Raw genomic sequence first — 14,579 nt, forward strand, 5'->3', positions numbered from 1 at the left:
CTGAGGGGTGTATTACACTCACAATGGACGTAAAACCTTCATCAAGAAAAATAAAAGTCATTTAATTTCACATGTGTTTGACCATCATGTCAATCAAAAAAATTCTTTATTATTATTAGATTATATAATTTTTAAACACAATTTTTTTTGTTTTCAAAGAAAAAAAAGTATTTAATTTATTATTATCAAATTTATAAGTTTTAAATGCAATTATTTTTTGTTTTTGAAGCAAAAAAAATACTTCTAACCTTTTTTTAATTATTAACTATGTTATATTAAAAAAGCATAAGAATGATATGGAATATTTTTTTAAATATTGAATAGTAAATTCTCATAAGGATATCTTCCTAAAAATTGACTTAATTAAAGAAAGTTTCTAAACTCATATTTAAAAACTATTTGTGATAAAAAAATATAAATATTTTTAAAATGAAAAATAATTTATTCCTATCTTTAAAAAAATTAAATTAATCATTTTTTATAATAATATTATAAAATGAGATATATTAATATTATATTATAGTCCAAGGGCTTGAGCTTAGTTGGTTAAAGCATTGAGTTCTCAATGTGGAGACCCAAGTTCAACTCCCATGAGGGACACCTTTGTGTAGAATTCTAAGTTGTGACTCTTGGTCTTCCATTGGTTGTATTTGTTTCATTGTTAAGTGGATTTCTAAGTTGTGACCCTTTGTCTTCCAACGTCTTTCAGTACCACACTTTCTTATTTGTGTCATAAAACAAAAATAAAGTAAAAATAGATTAAAAAAAATTTAACTAAACATGTTAGATCATTGCTAAACTTGTTTCTTTAAAACACTTGTTTCATTGCTAAACTTGTTTCTTTTAAAACACTTGTTTCATTACTAAACTTGTTTCTTTTAAAACACACCATGTGGGCTTACTACCTTAAGAATAAGGTAGGTTGGCCATTGTTCAATGAAGTTTCATTTTAAAAAACTAATAGATAGTACTCTGAGCATGAATTAACAACATAGGTTGAGTACTATTTGTTTGTTTTGTTAACTATTTTATTTTATTTTCATGCATTATGGGTCATTATGGGTGGGAATGAGAAAAATGAAGATAACATTTGAGAGCCCCAACAAAGTTCTGACTATCATCAATGTATTTATGTGAATACTTATATTGTCTTTTTAATTGTAATTGCAGGTTATATGTTTAATGAAAATGAGTTGGATTCCTTAAGATTATTGTAATTTCATTTGCATGTGATGATCTTTGATAAGAGAAAGTAATCGAAACATGTTCTAATTTCATTTTATTTTATTTTTTCTTATATATTATTCTTTAAATTAAGGTTGCAAGTTCGCAATGCAATCTAGAGAAAACATGTTTTATTGACTGAATTATTCAATCAAAATCTTTAATCAAGTCTTTGTTTATGTATAGTTGCAGAAAAGATTAGCTTCAGACAAAACTCTAACTTATGATTAAGTCTTGTTATATGCATGATTATGAAAAGATTGAGAAACTTGGAAGGAAATTTTAATTTTGTAGATGTAACTGGTAGAAAACTTGATAATATTAATTTTATTAATGTTATTGATAATGATCACTTTCATCTTCAATCAACATATCAATATCTAGAAAACAAGGAATACAACTTTTTGCATAGGTAAAACATTAAAAATACAATTTGTTTTTCAGTAAATTTATTCTAAAATATCATCATTGATTCTTTAAAAAAAAAATTGAAATTGTTTTAATTGGAAAGCTATTATCCTCATACCAATGCAATGCTAAAAAATAATTAAGGGTTTTCAATTCTCAATTCCATTATGCTTCTAAAATTTATTTACTTAAAAGAAATTAAGGAACTATGTCAAAAGTATTTTTTCATATTTATAAATATCAATATAATTTAAAAGTTGTTATTTTTAAAATATATATTTATTTAATTTACATTCAATTCTCAATTCCATGATGTTTATATAATTTAAATATTTAAAATAAACTAAGACTACATAAAAATTATCTTTTTATATTTGAAAATATGAAGATAGTAATAAAATTATCATTTTAAAAATATCTATGAAATATTTCTTTGAGTAAGAATAAAGGTGTTTTTATATTTTCAATTTTATGATGTTTCTAAAATTTAATTACTTAAATAAATTAAAATTATGTCAAGTATCTTTTCATATTTATAAATATCAATATAGTAAAAAAATTGCTATTTTTTTAAAATATCTATTTGTTGTCTTTACATTCAGTTATCAATTCTATAATATTTCTATAATTTAACTACTTAAAATAAATTAAGATTATAAACCAAATTAAACCTTAAACCTAAACCACAATACTAAATTAAAATAAACCTTAACCATAATCTAAATTGAATTCTATGAATTAATTAAAAAATTAATGAATAAGAACAAACATTTCTATAATTTAACTACTTAAAATAAATTAAGATTATAAACCAAATTAAACCTTAAACCTAAACCACAATACTAAATTAAAATAAACCTTAACCATAATGTAAATTGAATTCTATGAATTAATTAAAAAATTAATGAATAAGAACAAACATGTTTCTAAACTTTCAATTCCATGATATTTCCAAACTATAAGTACTTAATAAATTAAGATTTTGTCAAGATTATTTTTTCGCATTTATAAATATTAAAATAGTAAAAAAAAATTATTATTTTTCATATATCTATTACTCACCTTTACATCCAATTCTAAATTTCATGATGTTTTTATAATTTAATTACTAAAAAAAATTAAGATTATATTAGAATTATTGCATATCCATAATATAGTAAGGAAATTATTATTTTGAAAAGGTCTATAAAAGATTTATTTCTTCCTATTGGATATAATTTTTTATAAGTTTTATAGATATATCTTTTCGTGAATAATAAAAATAATTCAATACTAAAGCTTGGCATATGATGAAGGATGGTAAAATTACTTGATCTTCATATATACACAATTCTAGAAATATTCATTCATAAACTATCATGTAATTATTATAAAATTTCAAATTTAATTAAGTGATAATCTTTTGAAATAATGTTTTGAATCACACTATAATCTATAAAATGAGAAAGAAAAATAAAGTAAGAGGTCCCTTGAAATATTACCCAAAATCAAATGGAACCTATATACTAAACTCAATGGATACTTAACTCTAACATTTAACCTAATCACATCCTAACCCTAAAACAAAATTTTTTCTAACCCTAACCCTGAATTCACCTCCAACCCTAGTCTTAATAAAGTGTTAAACCTAATTAAAATTTAACCCTAACCATGAACCAAAATCTACCATAAACCTAACACAAAACAAAATTGAACCCTAACCCTGAATCTAACTAAACAATAAATCAAAGTTAACCCCAACCCTAATCCTAATCCTACTCATATCAAATTGAACCCTAACACAAAACCACTTTGAATCTTAATCCTATACCAAATTGAACCTTAGCATTTAACCAAATAGAACCCTAAGCCAAATTCTATTCAAAATCAAATTCAAACTTAACATATAGCAAATTGAGCCTAAACCCTAAATCAAATTAAACCCAAATCTTTAGGTCATGGAAAATCCTATTGAATATATAGAAATAATCACCTTGAAAACCAAATTTAACATTGAACCAAATTAAACCCTAACCCTAACCATAAACCAAATTAAACATTAAACTAGATTGAACCCGAACCTTAACACTCAACCAAATTAAACCTTAACCCTAAACCTTGAATTGACCCTTTAGTAACCCTATTTTAATGATTTTTAAATTAAATGAAAACCCTAATTAGTGTCTTATCAAGTGATCTCAATTCTAATTAATATGCCCTCATTAAATATTTTTAAACTAATCTAATCTAATCCTATAGGTGTCTCCACCTAGCCAAGGAGACAATCTATAAAATATCCTCCACAACTAAGAGAGATTTAACACATGAGATTGCATTGAAATGAGGTGAGTGTAAATTTATATGGAGTCTTTCTTAAATAGGCAAGAGCAGGTGATGAGAGATCTCAAGATTAAGACAAGCGTCTCCATCTGGAAGAGTTAGAGTCAAAATATAAGTCTACAATTATCCATCTACCTGATAAATATTGTTACCTAAGTCAAACTTAAGTAAATGTAAATTGTCAAAACTATTTACTCCAATACCTCCCCTTAAGTGCATCTTAGGGAGTAAAGCATGCAATATGAGATGCCTTATGGGTCTGACAACAAATCCATGTTAGGTACCCATGTATGACTACAATGTGAATCATTCTCTCACAAATGGAGAAAATGATATAAAACTTGTGGGAAAAACTCCTCTTGAGAAAGAGAACATTTAAGGATTAAGAAGCCTCCTAAATGACATCGTGAAAGAATGAAGAACACCACTAAAACATGAAGTTGTACATAATTGACGAATATTAATATGGTGTTGTAACTGAAGATACTCCTCTGGAAAAGATCATGATCAAGATCATGAAGACAAAAATATGCATGAGTGACCCAAATGACCTTAAAATCACAATGCAACCAATGAAGTTGCCTGAGTGATCCCATTATCAATACTCAACAAATGCAAGATAAAAATATAGGTGCAATAGTCTAGAGATCCAAGATCAATTGAGGATGATTGCCTCCACAAAATAGGAATGTAAGAGTGTGTTGACTCACTTTAAGTGAAACAAAGGAAGCATTGGCATGAACAATATATACCCCCCATAATGTTAACTAGGGAAAATCATGACAGTTCACTGATATCATGTAACCAACCAATTCAAGGTTTGAAGTGACTAATATAGTACCTACAACTAAACAAAGGGTGTGAACTAAACTACACACGTGCATGAGGAATGAATCTCATTGATTTGTTTGTTGTCATGGAGTTACACTCACTTTGACAAAGTTATGATTGGAAAAAAACAAAGGATCTACGCAACCCCCCATGACACTTTATAATAATTATGAGTACAAGAATATGGCACAATTTTTGCAAAATCCCTAAATACATGATGTGAAATTGTATCTCTATGTGTCTACTAGAATATGCTTACAAAAAATTACACCGATGAATAATGATGGAACCGCCTTTCTAATGGTACTTCATTTGCTAAAAATAGACTCTGGATGTCAAAGTTATGACCATTTGAATAAAAAACATGATTAGGGCATGACGATGAAAAAAACGTCTCTCCCCTCTTGAGAATCTAAGGATAAGGCTTGATCCTTCATGGGAGTGGTATCAAATCAACAGTTCAAAGAAATGCCCCACATGACAAAAAGGGCACCAATGAGTGGAGCATTGGTAGGGTCTTGTGGTGGCTTTGTGTTCCACCCCTATACTCATAACCACTTTCATAGTCAATATTTTCATGAAATCGCCACACTCACAATTTGGTGCCATTGAATATGAAGGTAGATAAAGCTGACCCATGATTAAAGAGAGATAAAATCTTGATGCTCTACCACAACACATGTTGTGTGCAACAACAGTAAATGTACTAATTAGACAAAAAAAATTATTCAGATCCTGTAGAAAATTGAAGTTGATCCCTATTGCCTAGGAGAACGACTGGCAAATATATGAATACCTACCATAATAAATGTGAAGGTACTACTAGCCAAAACCACTCAAGCCTAGAAAATACCTCAAGCTACAAGTATTAAATGTGGGCCCAATAACCAAGCATAATTAAATCACATCACATAATAAATGCACCAACAAAGGAGTGAAGAAGGCCAATATATCAATGTTACTCAAACAACGTGTTGCATGCAAAAATGAATGCAAGACTTTGTAATAATGAATACGCCGCTATGATGAAGATGTTGGTCAAAGAAAATGAGGATACGACTCAAATCTTAAACAACAGACAAGAAAATAAAAAATCTCAAATATAATCATTGCAAGAATATCCACCATGTAGGATAATACTTGATCCTCGTCAACAAGCCAACCACAAAGACATTCCTTTCACAACAAATGCTCTAACCCCCAAGGAAAAGAGATTACAATTGATAAAAAAAAATGCATCTTGAGAAGGAGTCTCTCCACCCAGTTATGTTTTGTAGATCGATAAAAAAAATAAGATGCCCAAAAGCTTTTAATGTGCCAATAAAATGATGGATATGGACCTGATGTAGCCAATCTTGCAAACATAAAATCACATGAAAAATATGGAGGCCAACCAATGAATTTGAGGACTTAGCCAAATGAAGGCTGATGTAATTACACGACCATACATGGTCAAAAATACCTTCAACAAGTAGTCACAACAGATCTCATAAGTCAAGAAAGCTTCCTCGTGAGAAAGTGTAGATCCATGATCAAGTGAAATAATCCAGAGGTGGTAAATATGACCTCTCACAAAGAAATGATGCAATTAAAGGCCTCAAACCAGACAAACTGTCACTATAATCCCAAGTATATCATTCAAGCTCAACAAAAAAATGATTGGAGACTGACACAGATCCCACATGCTTAAACAAGAGATTGATGCACACCAATAATCACCACAACAAAACTAGTGAGCATACTTCCACTTATAAATTATCATTTGTCACTCTAGAAAGAAAGAATCAACATCCATTAGAAACATTTGATCTACTACAACAAAGGCACATGGTTAAAAATTGAGGACAGGGAAATTTGATCACCAAACAAAGACAAGCCACTAGTGAATGAAATCATTTTCTCATAATTAGACACGCCAAGACTAATCCAAGGATGAGGCACTTTAAAAATTGAATGCATCCAATAACGGGATAGATCAAGATAATTCAGGAAATCAAAACTTAAAAATGACTAAGACTATCTAAATAGGAAGGAGTTGTAGAATTAGAGGCTCTGATGCCATGTAGGTGTCTCCACCCAAACCAAGAGACAATCTACAGAACATCCTCCACAACTAAGAGAGATTCAAAACATGAGATTTTATTGAAATTAGGTAAGTACAAATGTACAAGGAGCCTTGCTTAAAAAGGAAAGAGTAGGTGATAAGAGTACACAAGATTTGGACAAATGTCTCCATCTAGAAGAGTTAGAGTCCAAATATAACTCTACAATTATCCATCTACCTAATAAATGTTGTTTCCTAAGTTAAAACTTTAGTAAACATAAATAGCCAAAACTATTTCTAACAAATCCATCAGAAATCTTAAACCAAATTAAACCTTAACCCTGACACTAAAGAAAATTGAACCCTAATACTAAACCAAATTAAAGCCTAGCTCTAAACCCAAACCTAAATTGCAGACTTACACTTATAAAACCTTAACACAAATTAAACACTAACCTTAAACATAATTGAACATTAAATTGAACTATAATGCTAAGTCTTAAAGCCATCATCATCAAGTTTATCTATTCTAAGGTTTAGAGTATTTGACTTTTCAAAATCTACTGCCGATGAATTTTTAGAGTCATTGTTAGATTCAATCAAGTAATATTAAATAAAAATTACAACCATGTTACAAATGAAACTAATAGAATATTTAGTTTTGTATATGATATGATTGAATCATGAATTAAGATTGATTGATTACCATGATAAAATATATAATGCAATCAAAATAGTGATAAGGAAAGAGCATAGAGAATAGTTATTAATAGATTAAGTTTGATTAATTATTCATTTGAAAGACATGTTTTATTAGATTATATTGCTAAGTTGTTCATTTTATTACATTCAATTTCTTGTATGTATATCTATCTTGTAAATAAGGTTGCAATGTCAATGCAATATGGATTTTATATTTGTTTTAAATTGTAAATCTTGTCATTTGTTTATATTTATGAATGCTATTTCTTTTTTGTTTAAATGATATCTCTTGGTGTCTTCTACATGAATTTTAGTTATAAAATATAGGTATGCTAGTAAAAATAAATGAATGAATTTAATAGTTGCAACTTTTTATTTTCAATTTACAAATGTTTCCATGTCTAAGAATAATAGTTGCAGCTTTGCATCTTTTTATTTTCAATTTACGAATGTTTCCATCTTTGAAAATTATAATTGCAACTTTGTATAAAAATTTGTAATTTTTTATATTTTATAAATTAAAATAAATGAACAAATTTTAAATTTGCAACTTTCTAAATATAATCTCATCTTCAATTCTCTATATAACATTCATTCATTGCATTCATACATTACATTGATATTATTGCGTTTATTGCGTGGGCCCTGCATATCTTTTGTCTTCGGCGCTCACAATCCACGTTTTATTGATCGACCTCTACTATTCAAATCTGGTCGGTGGAGTTTTTTGGTCAGGCAGCAGGCTCACACTTCGTATTTTCCAGCTCATAGGCTTTATGTCTTACAAACCTGCATTGATTGGTCAAGCTATTTGTTTGACCTGGTATTTACTGCCTTGGCCCGCAAGATCTTATCATAAGATCAGGCTTCATTAATTGGCACACACAATCGGATTCTTTGGCGAAGCTTTCGCCTTTATTCATTGGCCACCATTCTCCTTGACAGATTCGAGGCTTCATTCTTCTGGTGCATCTATTGGATAATTTGCACGGTAAATTGCTTGGCGCATGACGCATATATTGTGAGTGATAGTCAAGGCTGTGCGCGCTTCTCCACTTGGTGTGATCTGCTCGTGGCTTTTGAGGAAGGCCAGATCTTAAAGTCATTGACCGACATTTCTCCTACAATTTTTTTGTCAATATAGCTGCGAATGCTAGGAAGGCTGGACGTTGGCGCTTCATTTATTGACTGGTGCCTTTCCAAGTTGGTGATCATACTAGTCTAAGCCTTTCTGAGTTGATTATCGATCTTTGATCGAGGGCAATAAGTTTTCTGTGGGCTCGTCTTGCCCTGCTTGGTCGTGTATTGGATGGAGTTGTCTGATTTGTAGATATCTATATTGGCATCTTCGGCCCATATTACCCAGCAGTAGCGGGATAGTTTATCGCTGTTGAGTGTGGCTTGAGGATCGAGCACATGGAAAGCATGTTGCATATTTTCATCTCCCCGATTTGTTGGGTCTGGTGCTTATTGGTGAAAGGGTCGGCGCTAGTTAATGCATGCATTAGCAGGAGGTTCTGCAGATAATGTTTGGCATTGACTTTTATACTCATGATTTGCCTTATTCATTACTGGTGCAGCACATTAATATTAGAAGATCGCAGTATCATTTGAGGATCTCTGTCTACGCAGCACCAAGACTGTACCATTTGACCATGTTTTTAATTCATTAAAAATAAAATATAACAATATTTGGTTTGTTAGATTTTATTTTTCAATTAATTATTAAACATGGTCAATGGTAAAATCTGGATGCTGGATAGACAATGCCATTTGAGGAGTCTTCAAATTTATTTTGGTCAGATTTGTACCTTTTATGGTAAGCGCCTTCAATAGTGGAGGGCCCACCTCTGCGTGGAACCTATAATAATTTGTGAATTGTGTCCTTCTCTAGGCTAGGGAGGCTGCTCTTTTTATACCCCAAACACTAAAATTAAAAATAAAAAAAAAATCTAATGATAAACCAAATCCAACCCTAATAGTAAACCAAAATGGATGCTAACAATAAACCTAATTGAACCCTAAACCAAATTGAACCGCAATAGTCAAAAACTAATTGAACCCTAAACCAAATTGAGTCATAACCCTAACTCTAAGGAAAATTGAACCCTAACCCTAAAGCTAATTCAAACCTAAACCAAATTAAACTCTACCCCTAACGCTGAAATAAATAAACCCTAACCTTAAACCAAATTGAATGCTAATTATAAACCTAATTGAACCCTAAGACTAATCCTAATTGAATATTAAACTAGAAGGTACCCTAACCCTAACCCTAAGCCAAATTATACCCTAAACCAAAAATAGCCAAATTGAATTGTAGTTCTAATTTTTAACCAAATTAAACCTAAAGTCAAAATCTAATTGAACATTAAACAAAGTTGATATATAACCCTCATATTAAACCAAAATAAATCCTTACCTTAAATCAAGTTGAATTTTAAACCTACAACAAATTGAGTCCTAATCCTAACACTAAAGAAAAGAGAAGTCTAACCCTAAACCAAATATATTACTATTATATTGTTGTGTATTGAAAATATAACTAAATTAAACCCTTTAATCTTAATTCTAAACCTAACACTAAACCAAATTGAATCTTAACCATAAACATGAACCTAATAGAACCCTAATCCTAACCCTAACTTGTACCCTAAACCTAAATCGAACACTAAATCGAATTGAACCCTAACCCTAACAATATACCAAAGTGAACACTGACCCTTAACTTGAACCTAATTCAACCTTAACCCTTATTAAGTTATTAATGACGGAGTGTTTATTAATATTATGCTAGTATAATAATAATATAATAATAGTGATAATAATAGTATCATTATCAAGCTTATCTAATCTAAAGTTTAGAGTATTTGTCTTTCCAAAATATATTCCCATGTTGGATGAATTATTCAATACAATTACCATTTTTAGAAAATACTATCAATCTTTTCATTTACAAAGTACTCACATCAAATTTACTTTAATTAATAAACCATCTAAAAAAATTTAACAGACACCCAGCAGCTAATCTCCACACAAAATAACACACCAGTTTATAAAAAAAAAAAAAAAAATTTACATAATACAACCAATTTTTTGAAATTTAACTAAAATTTTTGGGCGAACATTATTTTTATGTAGAAATTAGCCGATTCCAATCTTTAATGCTTAAAAGCGTGTCTGGAGATAACTAATTTTTTGAATTTATGTTCTGAAATTAACAGGAACACGAAACATTGCAGAGCTAAGTACATGATACTTGTTCCTTTCAGTCAAAGCAAGAATTACAGCAGCAGAAAATATGGGTAAAGCCACAGAGTACTTGAAATCACATAAATACAAAGATACAGGCGGATGAAAAAACAAGTAGCCTATCCGAGGAATTATTTACCCAGTCGCTCAGACTCCTCAACAAAATCAGTGTCGCTAAACCATCTCTTGCAGTCATACGCAGAGCAGAAGGCCTGCAAACATGTGAGGGCGAGAAGTATAAACGCAGCAAAGAGAGACAGGATTTTCCAAGAATCAAACACATAAGTTTTCAGGCTCTTCTCCAGAGCAACTCTCCATTTCCTGCCGTGAAACTTATTTACCTCAGCTATGACCTCATCCAGTTGCTTAACTTTGGTCAATTTCACGCATTTACCCATGTTGTTCCACATGCTCGCAGCCTTTCCGTTGCTTTCTAAGTAATTATAAATAATCCCGCTGCTTCGGAGCAATCGAACATCTTCCGCGCTGTCGATCATTCCATTCATTAAATCCGTGTAGCGAGTAAAGATGAAAGCCCCGGGGCTCGCCGAAGCTTCAAAAGCCACCAGGTTTCTGAGAACCACTTCTGAAGTAGCATCTAATTTAACTTTGGGAAGGTACAGTGTGGCAGTCTTCTGGTCGAAGCGTATTGTGGTAAGGTCTCCGTCCGTGGGAAGGAATTTTACTCCGGCTGAATATAAGCTGGAAATGGACGCGATATCCAGCTCATCTCGTGTAGGAGGAATTTCCACAGAAGAATCGTCCTCGCCTGTGCCGTCCTGGTCAGTTTTCTCGGCGGAAAAAGAATTGAAGATGATGAGAATCGGCCCCTTCAAAGCCCTAAGAACCGGCAGGTTTCCGAGAGCGGAAACAAGGCGTAAAGGCAGCTTTATTACGACCTGGACGACCCTCCCGTAAAACCAGAGTATAATTTATCAACTCTTTCGGAAAATTTTCTAAAAGTTTCAGTAAATCTTTTATAAAAATGCATGAAATCAGGATCTAAATTTTAGTATGAATATTTTCTGAAAGTTTCAGTAAATCTTTCATAAAAGGGCATGAAATCGGGATCTAAATTTTTGTATGAAAATTTACGAGAAGTTTCTGTAAATCTTTCATAAAAAGGCATGAAATCGGGATCTCAATTTTTGTATGAAAATTATTAGTAGTTTTAGTAAATCTTTCATAAAAAGGCATGAAATCAGGATTTAAATTTTTTATGAAAATTTACGAGTAGTTTCAGTAAATCTTTCATAAAAAGGCATGAAATTTCAGGTGAGAAATCAGGATCTAAATTCTTTTATGCAAATACAGAAATTATTTAGTATCAAATGAGAAAAGAATCTTTCCTTTATGCGCGCATTTGATTCTTTAAGAAAATAAGGGAAATGTTGAAAATAAATACTCAAAAATTGCTTCCTTGCCTGAAATATCCGTTGAATGGGGCGGACATTGAGTGCAGAGAGCGCCCTCCATAGAAAATTAAAAGCTTTCTGGACATTAGTCATATCCGGCAGCGGCTGCTCTTCCATTTCAACGGCACTGCGAAAAGAATCAACTTTGGGGGGGACGGGGACAAGCGAGTAATAGAGCACTTCGAGTATGTGTCCCCGATCTTTTATCTGGAGCTTTGAAGTCTCCGGCATTTTGAACATGAAAGGCGACAATTCTTTGCACGCAAGTGTCACCATATTGCAGAGCCTCTCCTCCGCCCCTGCCTCAGAAAGCAGCTGCATTTCCAAAAGCTTTCGTAAGACAAACAAAGGTATCTGATTCTCGAGCATCATTAGATCTTTCATAATAGCATTGTGAGCCGCGCTTCTTCCAGAAGGATCGAGAACGTTTCCCAGCTGCTTTACTTCCGAGGACACTTCCTGGCTTGTTTTGTCCGCCTGCTTTGCATAGAATTGCAAGCACTCGAGAACAAAGGCGGCGTCCAACGCCATTAGCAAAGCCAGGGCTTCCTCACTGAAGTCCAGGTATTTGTGATAACAGCTTCGGATTTGCCACTCGTACTTCCGCAACTCTTCCACTACGACTTCAAATTTTTGAGCGGCGATTCTTTTCTGGTATCTTCGCGCGGCGCCCACTTTGTACCTCTCCATCTCGTACAGTTCAGGTTTCCAGCGGTGATATGGCCCGATAGAAACAGACTGTGGAATATATGCTTCTGTCTTCACTACCAGTAATTCCTTTGGGACGTTGAACACGCATATGCGCAATTCGCTCTCTTCTTCTACCAATTCATTGTCTTCGCAAAGACCATGTCTGATTTGAAGAATCCATTCATCTTGATCGATCATTGTTCCGAATCTCTAACTTAGGGAATCGCAGAATACTGAAATGAATTGCAACATTTGATGAACATGACGCATAACTAGAAGGGTTTAAGGAGAAATTGTGGAAGAGATCGAGTGCTGGTATATAAATCTTATCCTGATCGAACACAAACGAATTTGTTGAGTGGCTGCAGTTGAAACTTGATCCCATGCTCCTTGTATGGTATCAAACAAAAATTTTCATTATAAGCTACAGGCCACGTGTATTCGTCATTTTGGCGCATACCACAAATTTTTTCGCCAAAGTGTATTGTTTCAAACCAAGTTTTTTCACCATCATCCACTCCACTCCATATTTTTTTTTGGTATTACCCACTATACACAATGCTCTATCTTTTATGGTAAATCCCTCCCACCAGTACCGACAAAACCTTTTTGAAACTCTCATCTAATGCAAAGCAGTGGTACACTACTTTAAACGGTTTTGTGTTTTTGTATTTTTGTAAAAATAGTTTTTGGTTGAATGATAGCCAAGAGTTTGATGGTGTACTAATAGTAGATTTTAGTGGTTTTTTTTTTTTTTAAACATCTAAAGGTTTTTATCAAATATTTGTGAGTTTAAGGGTTTTATTCATTAATTTGTGTGATCAAAAAATTTGCTAAGTCTCTTGATGATGTCTATGTGTAAGTGTAGGGTTATTTTATCATTGTTTTTATATTCTTTCTATATCACACTTATGTTTTTTGTTGATTTATGGAATATTTGTTTTGTTAGTTAATTTTGTCTTTATTTGCTACACGATCTAGGGGCATTTGTTCTTGCAAGTCTTTGGGCAGCATTGTTATAAACATACAATCATTACAGATGCATATATTTCTACAAACTTTTATAGGCAACAATATTGGAATTTCTAAAACCTTGTACACGTTGAAAAAAATTCTCAAACTCCTGCAACTAAAGATATGAACACAACCTTTTGCAAATTTTCTACTTCGGAACAACCTCTTTAGAGCCCTCATTTTTTTCAACCTTTCTTGAGCAGATCATTATGGATTCCACCAAACCTTAAGAAATACAATTATCAATCAATCATGGAGCTATATCTATTATGATGTGTTTCCAAATAGTCACCTTAATCTCCTACCACTAAAATTTCCAATGATACTTATCAACACCACCATGTCAAACAACATTATAAATTTCAAAAGTTCAAAGATTAAAACTATGAATGAGAACATAGTCCCAAAAATTGGATTGAAGTTGTAATCGCAATAATTAAACCTAGATTGAATTGTAATAGAGTATAGGTTATGAAAGCTCTATAATTACAAGTTTAATATTATATATAAAAATTGAGTTAAAATATATATGTTACAATAATTTATTTATATATCACATTTAAAATTAAATACCTTAATTTTTTTTTACTATTTTTTTAAAGATATTAACAAGATCTAGCTTTTTTTTACCTATAGATTATTATTATTACATGAGGTACTTTCCTGCAAAAAATGATAAC

General features: G+C 31.6%; 1 protein-coding gene across 1 annotated transcript; it reads right to left on the bottom strand.

Moving 5' to 3' along the window:
* Nucleotides 1-10,688: 10,688 nt before the first annotated feature.
* Nucleotides 10,689-13,242, bottom strand: LOC131043990 (putative UPF0481 protein At3g02645). Its single transcript, XM_057977254.2, has 2 exons — nucleotides 12,205-13,242; nucleotides 10,689-11,679 (listed from the first exon to the last, which is right to left on the bottom strand). The coding sequence occupies exons 1-2, from the start codon at nucleotides 13,081-13,083 to the stop codon at nucleotides 10,912-10,914; spliced, it is 1,647 nt and encodes a 548-aa protein (XP_057833237.1). The 5' UTR covers nucleotides 13,084-13,242; the 3' UTR covers nucleotides 10,689-10,911.
* Between the last annotated feature and the right edge of the window lie 1,337 nt (nucleotides 13,243-14,579).

This window comes from Cryptomeria japonica, chromosome 5, assembly GCF_030272615.1.
Source record: "Cryptomeria japonica chromosome 5, Sugi_1.0, whole genome shotgun sequence".
In the NCBI taxonomy this organism is placed as follows: Eukaryota; Viridiplantae; Streptophyta; class Pinopsida; order Cupressales; family Cupressaceae; genus Cryptomeria; species Cryptomeria japonica.

What these genes read in the sequence shown, in the direction of transcription:
- LOC131043990 (XM_057977254.2), bottom strand. Translation starts at nt 13,083, where the DNA reads ATGATCGATCAAGATGAATGGATTCTTCAAATCAGACATGGTCTTTGC. An exon ending in CCATTCAACGGATATTTCAG is followed by an intron (nt 11,680 to 12,204) that starts GCAAGGAAGCAA and finishes AGGGTCGTCCAG; the next exon opens with GTCGTAATAAAGCTGCCTTT.